This window comes from Perissodus microlepis, chromosome 4, assembly GCF_051167445.1.
Source record: "Perissodus microlepis isolate ML-2025 ecotype Zambia chromosome 4, ASM5116744v1, whole genome shotgun sequence".
Lineage (NCBI taxonomy): Eukaryota > Metazoa > Chordata > Actinopteri > Cichliformes > Cichlidae > Perissodus > Perissodus microlepis.
The window spans coordinates 1,057,827-1,073,492 of record NC_140464.1 but is presented as its reverse complement, the minus strand read 5'-3'; the positions used below and the strand labels follow the sequence as shown (position 1 = coordinate 1,073,492).

At 49.6% G+C, this 15,666-nt stretch overlaps 1 protein-coding gene and 1 long non-coding RNA gene across 2 annotated transcripts; both read left to right on the top strand.

Moving 5' to 3' along the window:
• Window positions 1-1,678: 1,678 nt before the first annotated feature.
• On the top strand, window positions 1,679-4,250 carry LOC146387916 (uncharacterized). Its single transcript, XR_014800007.1, has 2 exons — window positions 1,679-2,676; window positions 3,034-4,250. It is a non-coding gene; the product is annotated as an uncharacterized LOC146387916 (long non-coding RNA).
• A 927-nt stretch (window positions 4,251-5,177) lies between these two features.
• Window positions 5,178-15,203, top strand: casc3 (casc3 exon junction complex subunit). Its single transcript, XM_084924947.1, has 12 exons — window positions 5,178-5,374; window positions 6,628-6,652; window positions 6,739-6,794; window positions 6,887-7,117; window positions 7,256-7,404; window positions 7,687-7,860; window positions 8,031-8,911; window positions 9,613-9,786; window positions 9,950-10,048; window positions 10,162-10,328; window positions 10,491-10,698; window positions 12,230-15,203. The coding sequence occupies exons 1-11, from the start codon at window positions 5,189-5,191 to the stop codon at window positions 10,635-10,637; spliced, it is 2,289 nt and encodes a 762-aa protein (XP_084781073.1). The 5' UTR covers window positions 5,178-5,188; the 3' UTR covers window positions 10,638-10,698; window positions 12,230-15,203.
• The last annotated feature ends 463 nt before the right edge of the window (window positions 15,204-15,666 follow it).

Below are 15,666 nucleotides of genomic sequence, written 5' to 3'. Positions count from 1 at the left end.
TCAAACTGACTTTTACACTAAAGTGCAAAACTCTGAGCTGTTTGTCTGGAGTCTGCAGCTTCTCTGCTGCTCTCCTGGATTTATTCAGTGTAAAACAGCAGCAGCGCCGCCACAGCGCCATCTAGTGGTGGTTTGACCAAAATTAAGTGTCACGTCTTTGCTGTTCTTCAGGTTCAGGGAAACAAACCTGTAAAAGTCCTGTTTCACGATCACCTGGTTTGTTTTTCATCTTTGTGGTTAATATTTATCATAGTTTTTGCTGCACTACATCACAACTGTAGGTTTCCAAAGATGAGCTTCAGAGAGTCCGCGACAGAAATTTGTTGATATTATATTTAGAACAATTTCAGCACATTTACTAAGTAAAGTTTTTATAAAGTATTTTTACACTTTTACATAACAAAGCACTGTGCAAAGAAATAAAAGCTCAGAATAATCACAGTAAACGATCATAGAATATGAAAATGCAATTGATCGCAATACAAACTGAGTTTAAACACACAAGACAACAATGAAAGAACAGATGGTAAAAAGAAAGAAAGTTATAATCAAGAAGAATTTCAACAGGAAGCCTCATTAAACAGAAACATTTTCAAGTCCACAGCTTTGGTGCCTGAAACCCTCTGAACCCCACAGGCCGTGTAAACACAGGCGTGGACGTCAGGCACATTTTATATTCTGCTCTAACTGTGCTGCTTCTTTTGTTCTCATCATGCATTCGTCTTAATACATTTTCATAAAACAGAAAGTTTCATTGCATTCAGAATAAAGCGTTATCATTTCAGCACCACGGACAGCGCATCAGCTCCACGCTCTGTGACCGCATCAGTCACACACAGCTTTGTCTTCACTGTTAAGCTGAATCACAAGGTTCTTGTTCGGGAACCTTTTCAGAGCCACGTGAAAAGTGAAAAGCACAAAGCTGATGTATTTGATTGTAAAGTGAAATATTCTGCTGGGCTTTTTTACACTGTATTCCATGTAGTGCTTTACATAAGCATGAGAATGTTTAAATGAATATATATTTAGGAGAATATAAAATATTAGCCGGAAAAGGTTGGAGTGCCCACTCCGGGTCCGGGATGAGTTCCTGCCCCAAGTGGAGGAGTTCAAGTATCTCGGGGTCTTGTTCGCAAGTGATGGGAGAAGGGAGCCGGAGGTCGACAGACGGATTGGTGCTGCGGCTGCAGTGATGCGGACGCTGCACCGGTCCGTCGTGGTGAAGAGGGAGCTGAGTGTAAAAGCGAAGCTCTCAATTTACCGGTCGATCTACGTCCCTACCCTCACCTATGGCCACGAGCTGTGGGTAGTGACCGAAAGAACAAGATCGCAGATACAAGCGTTGGAAATGAGCTTCCTCCAAAGGGTGGCTGACCTCTCCCTTAGAGATAGGGTGAGAAGTTCAGCCATCCGGGAGGGGCTCAGAGTAGAGCCGCTGCTCCACATCGAAAGGAGCCAGCTGAGGTGGTTCGGGCATCTGACAAAGACGCCTCCTGGGTGAGGTGTTCCGGGCATGTCCCACCGGGAGGAGGCCCCGGGGCAGACCCAGGACACGGAGAGATTATATCTCTCGGCGGGCCTGGGAACACCTTGGTGTTCCCCCGGATAAGCTAGAGGAGGTGGCTGGGGAGAGGGAGGTCTGAGCCTCTCTGCTTAGGCTGCTGCCCCCGCGACCCGGCCCCGGATAAAGCAGAAGAAGATGGATGGATGGATAAAATATTAGTAATGTGCACTCCCTTATTACAGTCCAGTACTGATTAGAAGAAGAAACACAGAGCTCAGCAGTGACGTCAGAGGAAAACTGAAAATAATTGAGAAGAAAATGACAAATACAAAGTTGAGAAAAAGACTGAGTCGTGGTCACTGAAGATGGGAGCGATCATGCACAAAAATAAGTTTCAGAGATAAGCATGAAATCCAGTTTCTCACAATAGCACAAGTTATTTAAAATAAAGTCTTGTTCAGCAGCAGTGAGGCCATTAATTAGCATCACTTCAGCACAGACCAAAATAATAATCTGACTGGGTCAGATTGGGATGTTAAGTTAAACCAAGACAAAGAAAATTAGAAGTGTGGTTAAAGTCTCTGCTGAGAGCAGACACCCATAAGGAGGCGATTACAGGAGTACACACGAGTGTAACCCAAACAGTACAGCAAGCAGCAGTCCGTGCATTTAAGAGACGGATTCATATTTAACATGAAAATAGCACATAAGCTAAGCAGCTCTGGTCTGGTTCTGCTGGCAGCTGCTGAGGTGAGCTGGCTGTTAGGCTAACAGGACCTGACTCATCTGAAAACATCGGCTCGGTGTTTCAAAGAGCCTTTTTGATACTGAACAGGCCAGAAATTTGACTTAAGCCACAATATTCACACACACGAGTCTGTTCGTGCAGTTTGGACTGTCGAGTCATGAAACAGTGAAATCAGTCAAATGAATCAACAATCAGACCTTCAGGTGTAACAGATGCAGTGATGTGAACGTTATCCAAAGCATATATTTAAGCACAGACTCGGCTGACCTGCGATCAGTGCTGTATCCTGGATGTGATGATGGAGAGGAAAGAAGGAGGGAACGAGAGCAGCTCCTCCTCTGCGAGTCTGACTCAGCAGCTGAAGCCTCCGAGTCCACATCGAGCATCCTGATGAACACCGAGCAGCAGCTGCTCATCCTCTCAGGTAATATTGATAATCTGATCGAAGCTCTGTGTATTTTACTCAGATGAAAATGAGCAGAGAAGCAGCGTCTCTAAGGCCCTTTTTCAAAGATGGATCATGTTTCAGAAAAGACTCGCAGTAGACAAAGATCCACAGGAAGCTGACAGCACGAAGCTGCTGCAGCTTTGTTGTTTAAGGTGAAGCTAAATGTAAAAAACAACCACCTGAGCTTCATGGATCAGGCAGCTCATTATGACAGGGCAGCATACAGCAGGCCACAGAGCTCCTGTGTTTGCTGTTCGAGGTGAATCCTGCAGAGGCCTCTGGGTTCAGACGTGTCACAGATGTTTCATCAGGCTCACTTTCTGTATGTTTCAGAGCGAAGCAGCAGAATGGATCTGAGAATGTGTAGAGAGATGAAGAAGAAGAATACAGAGGAGGCTCCGAGAAAAATGATGAAGACGTGCAGATTTGATGGTGAATGAAGCCATAGTGAAGTTCTGCAGCACGTCTTCATCAGATGCCCTCGAGCAGCAAGACCAAAGAGCAGAGCCATCCCGTTGATGGTTGGCTCAAGGATCTCGCTGAGAAGCTGGCGGTAGTGTCAAGCTGGCGGGGCTCGGAGCGCTGGCCTTCGCCATCTTCATCGACATCATTTCAAGCTCAGAGAGCACAAAGCAGGCTCTGCGGTGCCTCTGAGGTGTGGGATCAGATTGACGAGTGTCTGAAGAGATGCGTGACGCACACGAATGATGACGCAGAGCTCATAAACAACATCAGTACCAGCTGAGCGCCGCGCTCACCAAGCTGAAGAACTCCATGATGAGGAACAGATGTCGTCACGAGCTCTGAGGGTCTGGGTGAACGGAGCCGCCTGGTAAGACTGGGAGGGCTACGGACCTGCGGAGACTCTCATCTCTGCGCATGAACGCGATCTGATGGAGAATAAATACGACCTGGACGTGGAACGTTTTAACAAACTTATTTCAGAAGAGGGTTCAAGTACAGCTGTTGCCCTTTTCCCACTTTCTGAAAGGTTAAAGATTTATTATGAGGAAAAGTACGACAGCCAGAAGAAGCAGATTAAGCAGCACTTCAGCAAAGTCAGAGAGGATCAGCTGGTCGGTCAGAGGGCTCACCTGAGTGTGCAGGAGTTCACCTGATTCGTGATTTCACTCGTTTTGTGTTAAAAAATATATATATGTGGTTAATTATGATTATAAGACTGAAGTTAACCCGCTCGCATTTAAAGCCAGTTATCCACGAGTCTGTCAGTGTCTGTGTTTCTGTCACTCCAGCTGACAAACACCAACATGTATTGTGGGGTCACTGAAAGGCCAATTATTTTCTTAATCGAGGAACAGAGTGTCAGGAAATTCCTAATTTTCAAAGTAAAGGTTCTGTTACGGGGGGGGGAAGGTAACTAAAGGAAATGGTCAGGATCCTTTAACATTACACTTTTGCAAAACAACAGCCTTCGATTATCTGTTGGATGTTATCGATGATCTAAAGCTGTGAAACTGTTGTCTCCCTTCAGCTTATTAGCATGATGATAAATGTGTTTACTCTCCTAATAAACTCAACTGTAGAAACAACAGCAGAAGTGTCCTACATGTGGAGAAATGTGCATCACAGGGTTAACAGAGAGTACAACAGGACACACTGACAGGGACGAAGGGAACTCAGGTCTGTGTAAACAGTGGGAACTAACTGGGGATAGGAAATAGACAGGGAACAGCACGCAGGTGAAGACGGTCGGACACACAGGAAGTCAAACTAAAAGTTAAACCTGCTGTCTGGAACAGGCACGCCCTTAGAAAGCACAGATGCAGTGCTGGGCTCCCCTGAGGCCTCAGACTTACTGTGGAGAGGTTGTTCTGCTCTGAGCCAGCAGCGCCGTCTAGTGGTGACCGACGGAAATGCGCTACGCTGACGTCTTACCTGTTCCTCGGGTTCAGGTACATACCTGTAAAATATCACCTTTTGCTTGTCACCTGTTGCTGTGTCAAACTACAAACATGTAGATTTTACTGCAGTACAACAACACTGAAACTCACAGCTCAGCATTAATCCAAACGTGATATAAGCGTGACCAAAACGTTAAAATAAAATAAAATAAAATAAAATAAAATAAAATAAAGGGGAGACGCTCACGTTTCAGAGCCACCACCTGCCTGCAGAAAAATGCTGCTGAAGCTTTGGTGCATCATCCATCAGCTGCACATCCAGATACTTTAAATACTTTGAGTGCTTTTAATACATTTTGCATGTCAGGACATTTACTTTACTAAAGTCAGACCCGCAGAACTCTGTTTGTTGTTTTTGTTTAGATTTTTATTACCCACTTTGTTTCGTTTCTGTTACGTTTTATTTTCTATTTATTTATTTGTCGCATTTTCAAGCGTGTTAGTAAAAGTTTACAAACAGTAGATGGCGGTAGAGAGAAAAAGAAGCTCTTAATCGTCTCACTGAAGAAGAGCTCGGATACCCATAATCCTCTGCTTCTTCCGTTTCCAACCATTCGAGTCCTAAGATGGCGGACCGGCGGCGAAGGAGGAGGCGCGCGTCCCAGGACAGCGAGGATGACGACGAGTCCGGGTCGGGTTCGGACAGCGGGAGGTCCGGGTCCCCGTCCTCGAAGCCCCGGGGACGGGAGCCCGACCCGGCGGAGCCGGCCGCGAGCCGGGTCCCGGCGAAGAGCGACGTGGAGTCCGAGTGTGTGAGTACCAGCTAGCGGCTAATGTTAGCTCCCAGAGCTCGCCCGGTCCCGGGCGGGAGATCAGAGCCGAGCTTTCCGGCGTTAGAGCATTTATTCCGGGCCAGAGACCCGCTCCGGGCCCGGGTCACTGTGGGGAATGAACCCTGGATAAAACAGCAGGTGACGTGTTCGAGTCCCACAGACAGCTCGGTGTTTGTTCGGCGTTAGCTCGAAGGGAACGGGTAACGGCTCCGTCTGACGGTTCTGGTTCATGACCCCGGTCAGCCTGGCGGTTCGAGCTGGAACAGGCCAAGTAGCTCGCTTTAGCGCTTGTGTCCGAACCGGAAAGGCTCAAACTAACACGGACACCAAACGTGACACAACACCAAGGTGTGAGAGTGATGTCCGGGACCCCCGGGCTGGCTGCATCACGCACCTCCGCGTGACCCGAGGTCTGAGAGAGGCTCTGGGCTGAGCCTCCATTTTGTGGCCGTGGGTCTGTCTGAGATCATCCCGGGCCCCTGTGGTGGCGTTTAGCTGCCGTTTTTGGTCCCCGCAGCGAGGGGAAACATGACTGATTCAGTCGGAGCGCAGTGCAGGCTGAGGCGGGTTTACTGGCTCCAGGATGTTTACATGACAACAAACGTGAGACAGCAGATTAGTAAGAACCAATCAGCAGCAGGCTTGTTGATGAGTGTGCTGAAGTGAAATGTGAGTCCTGCCTGTGATTTCAGGCCTTTGCTGTGTTTAAGCTCTGTTACTTTGGTTCCCAGTTTCCGGGCTTCTGCTTCATCTGATCTCTGCTCTCCTTCGGGTGGTCACGGCAGCTCTGCCTCCACCTCCTCCTTTCCCAGCATCCTCCTCTGTCACTCCACCCCTCTGCATGTCCTCCTTAACTACATCCACGAACCTCCTCTGAGGTCCTCCTCGTCTCCTCCTGCCTGGCAGCTCCATTTTCATCATCCGCCCTCCCTCCTCTGCACGTGCTCAGACGCTCTCTGACTCCGAGCTGTCGCTCATTTCTGACGCTCAGCTTTAGCGCCGGTTTAAAGAGACTGACTCTGTGAGACGTTCGATGGTCTTTGAGCTGCGTTCAGACTCTGCTGAAGTGATCCGAGCTGTGCTGTTGGTGGTCTGTGCAGTTAAAGGTGGAAGCTGAATAACGTGCCCGGCGCTCTGTGACGTACTCGCAGCTCTGACACAAAGACGCGTCTGATCCTCGGCGCTTTGGAGCTGCAGGAGCTTAACGTTGGTTTTCTTCTTTGTTGTTGCAGGAGAGTGAAGACGGCGTTGGAGAAGGTAAGCTGCTTCTTTGCACCACACTGAAGTCACAATCTGGGAAATCGGGCCGCTGTCGGGTGATTTCACTCCTCTTTGTTTTTCAGCCGTCCTCTCAGATTACGACAGCGCCGACCCCGAGGACAACGGCTCGCATTCAGAGGTACGACCGCCGACTCGCTGCTTCCTCTCGGCTGTGACGTCACGTTTTAGCCTCTTTAGGGAGTGTTTCTCCTAAAACTGTGTCCTCCTCAGGGAGTGGAGGAGGAAGAGGAAGCAGAGCAGTACAGCGACGAGGAAGCTCCAGCAGCAGCCAGCGAGCCCCACCCCCCCACTACAGACGGCCCTGTGGAGGGAGCGCAGGGAGAGGAGGAGGAGGGCGGAGAAGCTGAGGAGGAAGAAGAGACTGGAGGGCGGAGCAAAGAGGAGAGCAAAGCAGAGGAGAAGGGAAACCTAGCAGGAGAGCGACAGAGCGGAGACGGACAGGTGAGACAGGAACAGGAAGTGAGTCGTCCGTGTGCCACAGTGAGCCTCTGCTCAGGCAGAAGGGTAACAAGAGCGAGGGGAGGGATTAAAGATGGTACCTGCTGCCATCTGATTGGTCTGGTCTGAACTTTCATATAGGAGTCGACGGACGACCCGGAGACGAAGGCGGGGGACAAACCGGGGCAGCAGCTGGACGACGACGAGGACAGGAAGAACCCGGCGTACATCCCGAGGAAGGGTCTGTTCTTCGAACACGACGTCAGAGGGCACGCTCAGGAGGAGGAGAGGTAACCATCATAGCTCCGCCTCCAGATCAGCTCCGAGTTGTTTAAACAGACATTTAAAGTAAAGTGAAGCACCGTGTCTGCTACGTGCTGCACGCTGACAAACCGAAGCGCTAAGAGTTTAGGGAGGAGTTAGACGGGCTGGAACGCTCCGCCCACAGATTTGCGTCACTGCTTGCACGGGTCAGTCGTAACTCTGAGCAGGTTAGGGCTCGTTTTTAAAGCCTCTCTGCTGTTACCTCATCGATGTGATGTCATTGATGTCCTCTCCGTCTGTGTCTTCAGGCCGAAAGGCAGAAACAGGAAGTTGTGGAAAGACGAGGGCCGCTGGGAGCACGACAAGTTCAGGGAGGAGGAGCAGGCGCCCAAGAGCCGCGAGGAGCTGATCGCAATCTATGGTTACGACATCCGAAACGGCGGCGGCCCCGGAGACCGAGGGTACAGACAGCGGAGGCCCAGGTGAGCGGCGTGTCGGCTGAACGTTGAACGTTTCCGGAGCTGCGAGCTTTGGGACGTCCGCGGGTCACCTCGCTAAATAAAGTCACTTTGAGTGAGGTCATCGCACTTCCTGTAACGAGCGTAGCCGCTGTTGGTTTGACGTTTCACCTTCGTCTCTGTGTCTCCTGCAGACCGCCTTCGTCTCCCAGCAGAGACAAACGGTGGCGAGATGGAGGAGGAGAGCGGCCCGTCCGGTCCTGGCAGAACAGGGGAGGAGGTCTGAACCGAGGAGGAGCTCCTCCACCTTCATCTGTCCACCCCTCCTCTTCGTCGCCATCCTCTGCACAGCGAAGCGGCATCCCCTCCAGACCGCCTCCCTCCCGTAGCAGACCTCCCCAGAGTAACCTGCACCCCCCGCCTTCGTCTCACTACAGGAACAATGAATCAAACGCACCCCTGGTGCACCACCGAGAGCGGCCGGGTCCTCGGGCTCAGGCGGAGCCTACAGGGGAAAAGGGAGGTGTCAGAGGAGGGCGAGGAGGAAGGGCGCCCTCTGTGGTCATTGAGGACATTACAGTCAGTCAGGGAGGGGCCACGGAGCAGGACTTAAGCGTTGGCGCCGTAACGCCGGCAGCGTCGCCACAGCCGGGCGGTTACCAGTCCACTTCGCCGAGACGCCAGCAGGAGCAGCGAGGCGGCACGGACAGATCTGCATCAGGATTGGCCGCTTCCTCTTCCGGCTCCGACCCCTCCCTTCAGTCGGCAGCAGCGACCAATCGGGAAGCTTCCCCTCCCGCCGAGCGGCCAGTGGAGCGCAAGTCTTACTCGCTGGCTCGCAGGACTCGCTCGCGTCCCGCAGACCTGGGCAGTAAACAGGCGTCTGTGGAGGAGTCCGTTGCCGGGGGCAACACCTCTTCTCCCAGCAACGTGGGGGGAAAGAGCTGGTCGGGTGGAGGCGACGCGCCGAGCCAGGCGGGAGGAGGTGTGACGGAGCTGGACCAGGACGTGGCTCGGCTCAATCTGGCCAGGCAGAGCTGGAGCCCGACCTCGTACATGCGGTCTGAGATGAGAGGTGAGGGCTTTTACACCGTCACCTCACAGGTGGCGCTCACGAGCAGAGTCAGGTGGTTCATGCTAAATGTTGAGTGAACAGCTTCACCTGAGGCGGCGCTAAGTTAGGATGATCGGTGATCTTTGGTCCTTGTGAGGCTGAAACACGTGCAGTCCAGTTTGTGTGTGTGTGGAGGGGCCTACACCTGCTCAGCTTTGTGTCGCCTACACCTGCTCAGCTTTGTGTCGCCTACACCTGCTCAGCTTTGTGTCGCCTACACCTGCTCAGCTTTGTGTCGCCTACACCTGCTCAGCTTTGTGTCGCCTACACCTGCTCTGCTTTGTGTCGCCTACACCTGCTCAGCTTTGTGTCGCCTACACCTGCTCAGCTTTGTGTCGCCTACACCTGCTCTGCTTTGTGTCGCCTACACCTGCTCTGCTTTGTGTCGCCTACACCTGCTCTGCTTTGTGTCGCCTACACCTGCTCAGCTTCCTGATGTCTCATATGAAGCCTTCTCTCTGTAGATGTTTTGCTTTTTCTAACTTTGTCATTGTTCTGAATTCTCATGCAGACTAAATCTTACGCGTTCCATAAAAATCAACATTTGAATGTTGTTGATGATAAATGTGGCTCCATGTTGGGCCCTGTTGTTTGGCCCCATCGGCTCCAGGACCCCGAGCACGTGTGGTTGTCTGTCGTTAAACCAGTCTCTCTGACCGCAGGCCTTCCTAACCCCCTGCACATGCCCAGCGGCCCGCCGCAGTTCTCCAGCATCGAGGAGATGGGTGTCGGCAACAACCGGGCCAAACGCTACTCCTCCCAGCGACAGAGAGCCGTGCCCGAGCCGGCGCCGCCCATGCACCTGGGAGTGATGGAGGGACACTACTATGAGCCCAGTAAGCCTAAGATCACATGACCAGCACCACGTGGCTACGTCACATCAGTTAGACACGGTTTCCAGCTGTTCTGAAACACCGCAGCGTCCTTTTATGAAAACGAGCTGCTGGAGAAGAAAACGTCGCCTCGCTGCGATTAACCTGCTGTCATTTTCTGTCTCAGTGTCGTACCAGGGACCAATCTATGCCCACGGGGATAGCCCCGCCCCCATGCCGCCACAGGGCATGCTGGTGCAGCCTGAGATGCACATCCCGCATCCTGGTAGGTGGAGTTTGCAAATAGCAAAGAGAAATGAAACATGTTGAAAGAGTTCGGGTCTTAGGAGGTCAATGGATGTTTTCACGCAGTGACCTCATGTCTTCGTCTCTGTTAAGGTCTCCATCCCCACCAATCAGGAGGCCCCATCGCTAACCCCGCCCTATACGGAGGCCCACCAGTGTCTCTTTCACCAGGGCAACCACAGCAACTGCTGCCACCGCCTTTCTACCCTCCACCAGGGGTCATGACCTTCCCCTACCCCACCATGTACCCAAACCCACAGGTACTGATGTCAGTTTAAAAGGTGGCGTGGAATTCACTCTGATTGGTTCTGTTGTTTTCCTGACTTTGAGCCTCAGTTTGTGGACAGTGTCGTGTTCTGTGCAGGAACAATAGAGTGAAAGTTTGAAAGTGTGTGATCCAGGAGCTCTCTGATTGGTTGCAGGGTCAGACCCAGGTGACCTACGGAGGCGTGACGTACTACGACACGGTGCAGCAGCAGGCCCAGCCCAAGCCTTCGCCCCCCCGCCGCACATCCCAGCCCGTCACCGTCAAGCCCCCCCCTCCGGAGGTGCCCTTTGCCTCAGAGTGACTCTGCCCCTCGCCCCTCCCTGCCACTCCATCTCAGCCTCACTCTGGTCCAAAAACTGTAGGTGAGTAACACCTGAGGGGGGAGCGATTGTAGTGGGTGTTTTTAGGAGGCTAATGCGAACGAGGAACGCCGCCCCTACAGGTGGACGCAGGAAGTGCACAGGTCGTTCTTTGTAGGCTCAGGCTACGTCCACACGGGTATTTCTGCCTTTTCTATGCATTTGGGCCTTTCGTCCACACGTAAACAGCGCTTTGGGTTCTTCAAAACCTCCGTTTTTACGTTCACGTGTTGACGAGGAAAACGTAGATCTAGTCACACATCGTCAAACGTGTGCACCACTGATTCAGATCAAATTTACAGACTTCTGATTGGCCAACACGTTGACATGGTTTGCATTATATCACCACCTGTTGCTGTGGCGTGTTCTTCACAGCGTTTGACTTCGTTTTTTGTGTTTAGATGTGGACGCAGATCCTTTTTTTCCCCCCAACTGTACGTGTGGACGTAGCCTCAGTAAGAACTCTGACGGAGGAGAAACGAGCGAAACGATCCGCAGCACAGAACTGATCCAGGACTCGTTATCAAAGTTTCATACTTTAACCCTTTAGAGCCGGTCGGAGCGGGCACGCTCTGTTTTGCGTGACTATTTTTAAATCCCGGTAGATCTGCAACCACGTAAGCTAGCGCAAAAATTTTTTTTGCATATGAAACCGGAGGAGTTGTACTTACATCTTATGCCATCAGCTTGTCCTCGGTCACGGTTTCCTTCCACATACAGCTTTGCAAAAATTGCATAAAAAGCGCTTGCAGGAACAAAAACATAATATTCCAGAAACACGCTTTGCTGATCAGCTGTTCGTAACACTTCCTACGTTGGAATAGACGTCAGCGCAAACTTTCGCATGTCCGCCATTTCCTGCCCGGAACCGGAAGTGACGTCATTTTCATGGAAATGTAGTTTTTTACCATCAGGGCCTCATGAGCCTTTACTGGTGTTTTTAAAAGTTATGTTTGACTTTCTGTGTCGTTTCTGGGATGCTTGGCACTCATGTTGCACAGCTGGAAATAGTTTATTTTGATGCATATGCTGCTTTTTTGCAAATTTGTACTATAATATTTATTTTCGTTTTTCCTGCAGTATATAAAAATTGGTGTATTTCAAAAATAAAACTATGAAGACACTCAAAATAAATTTCCTGTGGTGGGAAACTATTTTGTGCAACTTGAGGGATAAGCCTCTTAAATTTCTCTAACTAGAAATATATGTTAAAAAAACAAAAACGATTTTCAATTTTTTTGTAGTTTATTGCACTTTTATGCAATTTATGTAATTACTATGCACTTAATGCAGACATATTATTAAAATCGGGGCTATAATGGTTGTATTGATGTATAGCAACTTGAAATGCTCCCAAAAATGGCTCCACAGCATGTAAAAGTATAATATAAGCTCTGGCGGACTTGGTTCTATGGTCGGTCTTAAAGGGTTAAACTAATCAAGTCGTTTAAACAAAAACAAACAAACATGATTTTTGTTTCTCAGAAACTCGACTCGCTGTTCTTTGATGTTCTGTGTGTCCCTCTGTCCGCAGGAGCGGGGTGGGCGGGTCGGTGAGGAGCTGCGGTCCAAAAACATCCACCATGGTAAAGGAGGCAGGGCGGGATGGAGACAGGCTCCGCCCACAGCATCACTGGTGGATTCAGACTTTGTCCCCCTTCTTTTTTTTTTTTTTTTTTTCTTTCTTTTTTTTTGTTTAGCCCGTGTAGCAGTCGGGCGGGTCGGCGGTTCGATGCTGTATCTTTGAGCAAAATGGGACTGACGAGTTCACGAGGAGTCGACCTCGGCGCTGTCGGTGCTCTCAGAGTATTTTTATTTGTTTTCTGTTGAATCTTGGAAACGGTTTTCTGCGTCAGGCGCTCCTTCTGCAGGAGGACGCGTCGTCATCCATCCGTCGCAGTTATAGAGTTTGAAGACAGCTCGGCTTGTTTTGGCTTCTGCTCAGTGCTCATTCCTCTAACTTTAAACGTGTAATCAGCAGATAAACATGTAATAAACGGTTAATAACACTTTATAAAGGTGCGGTAACTCACGTGGGCGCTCAGAGGTGCAGGTAGAGCAAAAATCGCCGCCTCCGTGTTCGGACGGCCGTAGTTTAGCGAGACGTCACGTGTGTTTCAGCGTTCAGTGAAACTGCAGTTCAAACTTTAAAGATGAAACGAGACTTCAAACCTGGAGGAAACAAAAACAACTAGAATCAAATCCAGAGCGAGTCCTTCTCTCTGACAGCATCACTGCAGCTAAACGCACTCAAACATTCCTGAATGTTTATAATCCGGAATATTTTGCTGTGTTTCATCAGAACAGTCTCACACGGGCGACACAGACGTGTGAGACTCGTGAATAAACTGAGTTTAACGACTTGTTTCTGTTTAAACAGATTGTTTTGACATTTCTGAGTGTTTTTGAGCAACTTCAGGAAAATAATTCCAGCTTCTCGTTTTTCCTTATCGTAAAGATTCAAACTGCAGACCTGTGACGGGGGCGGGGTTTAGGGTCCAGCATTAAAAGAAGAGTTGTGTATTTTGTGATAAATGAAGAGAATAATTAGCAGATTAAACATCAGATAGTTTAAGTTGAATTAAGCTGAACTTTTCTTCATCCTTTATGAAGGCCTCGAGTCCTGTAACGGCGCCGCGTCCCTTTAACGTGCGGCTGTCTGCCCTCCTGAGCGTACACGTGTCACTTCCTGTTGCGATGGGGAGTTGGGGCAGGTGGAGGCAGTTCGTGTTGCTGTGCAGGCGTACGTGTAAATAGAAGCTGCAGAGTAGAAACATATTCTAATAGGCATAGAGGAGCTTCGGCAGGGACCTCGAGCGAATCGATGGATGGATGATGGAGAGCGGCCGTGTGGGTTTGGTTTCCTCTGTTCTCACGTCTGTTTCTTTGGGTTTATTATCGTTGTTGTTGTTGTTGGGGGTGCGTGCCGCCTCGTCTCTTTGTTTTCTGCACGCAGGAAGCTCGAACTAAAACTTGATGAAGAACACCAGGCTGTCATGTTTCTGTTTGTTTGCGCTCCGTGTTCTGGGAGCTCGTGGTCGGACGTTAGCGTTCCTCCTCCTCTCGTTAAACTAGGGGAGTTGTTTGACTGATGGGTGAGGACAGAAGCGAGTCGCCGTTAGAAACGCCTGCCGTTCAGCCCGTTAGCAGGATCGTCAGGAGAAAACAGGTTGAATTTAACAGGAACATTAATCGTTCCTGATCCCCGTGCTGATGCTTGATTGGGGGGATTCCTGTGATGGTGGGGCTCGGATTCAGTGGGAGGAAGTCGGGGTTTTGGTGCTTGCATCAGAAACGACACCGCTCTGATCTTCGTTCACCTTCATCGGAGGAGGAAGAGGAGGCCTTCGGCTGTGACGGTAGCTTCAGCTCCAATCGTTAATGTCCACAGATGTTTCAATAAAGTTTAGAGACGTCTCCTGTTCTCTGGGTCTTCCTCTTTGTTTTCTTCTCTCAAATAAATCCTGCAGAGCTGGAGTTGGGCTGACTGCTGTGACCTTTGACCCGAGCCGCCCACACTGCTCACTGTAGCTATGTCCCAATTCATAGGCTGCATCCTTCAGAGAAGGCCTGAAGTGAGCGGCTGTGAAATGTGACGGTCGAGCCTTCAGGTTAGCGTCACCGCTGTCTGGGTGGAGTTTAATAAACTCAGCCGTCTGCTCCTTGCTATCTAAATATAACAGGACACTGGAGTAAACTCTCGACCGTCTCACACGTCTGTTTAATCAGTTTTCTGTTTGACGTTTATTCAGCTGTGTGGAAACAAAGGAGGAACCCACCCGATGGATTAATAAAGTTTTATTTAATCTAATCTAAGCTAATAACTTTGATCTCAGCCAAATAGATTTACTCACAAACAAATCAAACACTGAAAAAAACAAACAATAACATTTTTAGGTTGTTTAAGTGATTTATATCATGTTTAACCTGAGTAGCCAAAGACCGTGGGGGGGTTTGAAAGCGATGTGCCGGGAGTCTCAGCGGCTCGAGTGACCCTCGACCTCCCGGTCAGCGATCGAGCTGGTGGGTAACAGACGTCTCCGAAAACGTCGAAGCACTTTTGCAAATATGTGATGTCTTGATAAACCGAGCAGATATTTGAGGTTTACACAGCTACATTCTCACCAGAAAATATGTTAAACGTTTATTTTGTGACCCAGAAAGATTAATAAGAGTAATATTAACGCTAAAGGCTGCCGCCATTGTTGGAAACTGGAATTGGCAGGGCCACGCTATGAATTCTGGGATAGGTTGGGCCACGAAGGACACACCCGACCCATCCTTCAAATCTGGGGAAAAGGAGGACGCGTTTGGAGGAGTCTTTGAATCGGGACAGCCTTTGTCACCTGGCTGTGATGTAATCGGCCTATGAATCGGGACATACCTTGTGACCGCAGGGCTGTTGTTTTACAGTGATGATGATGATGATGACTGCATTGATTTGGTTCTGTTTCTATGTGGAGAACGTCGTCGTCCACGCAGAGGGTCAATAAAGAACCTAAAACATGTTTCTGCTCACTGTTTAGATTTATTTATTTTTTTATAATTTTAAATCCAGCAGAAGCTTCCGGAGGGATTTGGGTTCAGCACCAACAGCTCTTCAGATGTATTGAAATCACATCATTCAGCATCTGAGCAGGACGCCTCCTGGGCAGGCTCGGTGGATCCAGAACAGTCTGCTCACATCCTGTCGGTCCACTCTGGTGTCATCAGGTGTCACTGCGGTGTTCAGGACACTGAGCGACTGATGGGCAGAGCCACAATGAGGCAGTCAGAATCATAAAATCACAGACCGTATATAAAAAGTAGCCAGCGTGCTGTCAGTTTTTGGCTCTGCACTAATTATTCTGAAGCCTCAGTGTTTGTCTTTTGTTTGCTGCAGCCAGCATTCACATATTTTGTTTCATTTATTTAGATTTTTGTTTTCCATGAATAACAATGATGATGAGAGAAATACAGTGAGTCAGGTGT

Bases quoted from the DNA above. Each gene is read 5' to 3' on its own strand.
- casc3 (XM_084924947.1), top strand. From the start codon at position 5,189: ATGGCGGACCGGCGGCGAAGGAGGAGGCGCGCGTCCCAGGACAGCGAG. The intron at 6,653-6,738 runs GTAAGCTGCTTC...TTTGTTTTTCAG, and splicing joins TGAAGACGGCGTTGGAGAAG to CCGTCCTCTCAGATTACGAC. The intron at 7,861-8,030 runs GTGAGCGGCGTG...TGTCTCCTGCAG, and splicing joins TACAGACAGCGGAGGCCCAG to ACCGCCTTCGTCTCCCAGCA.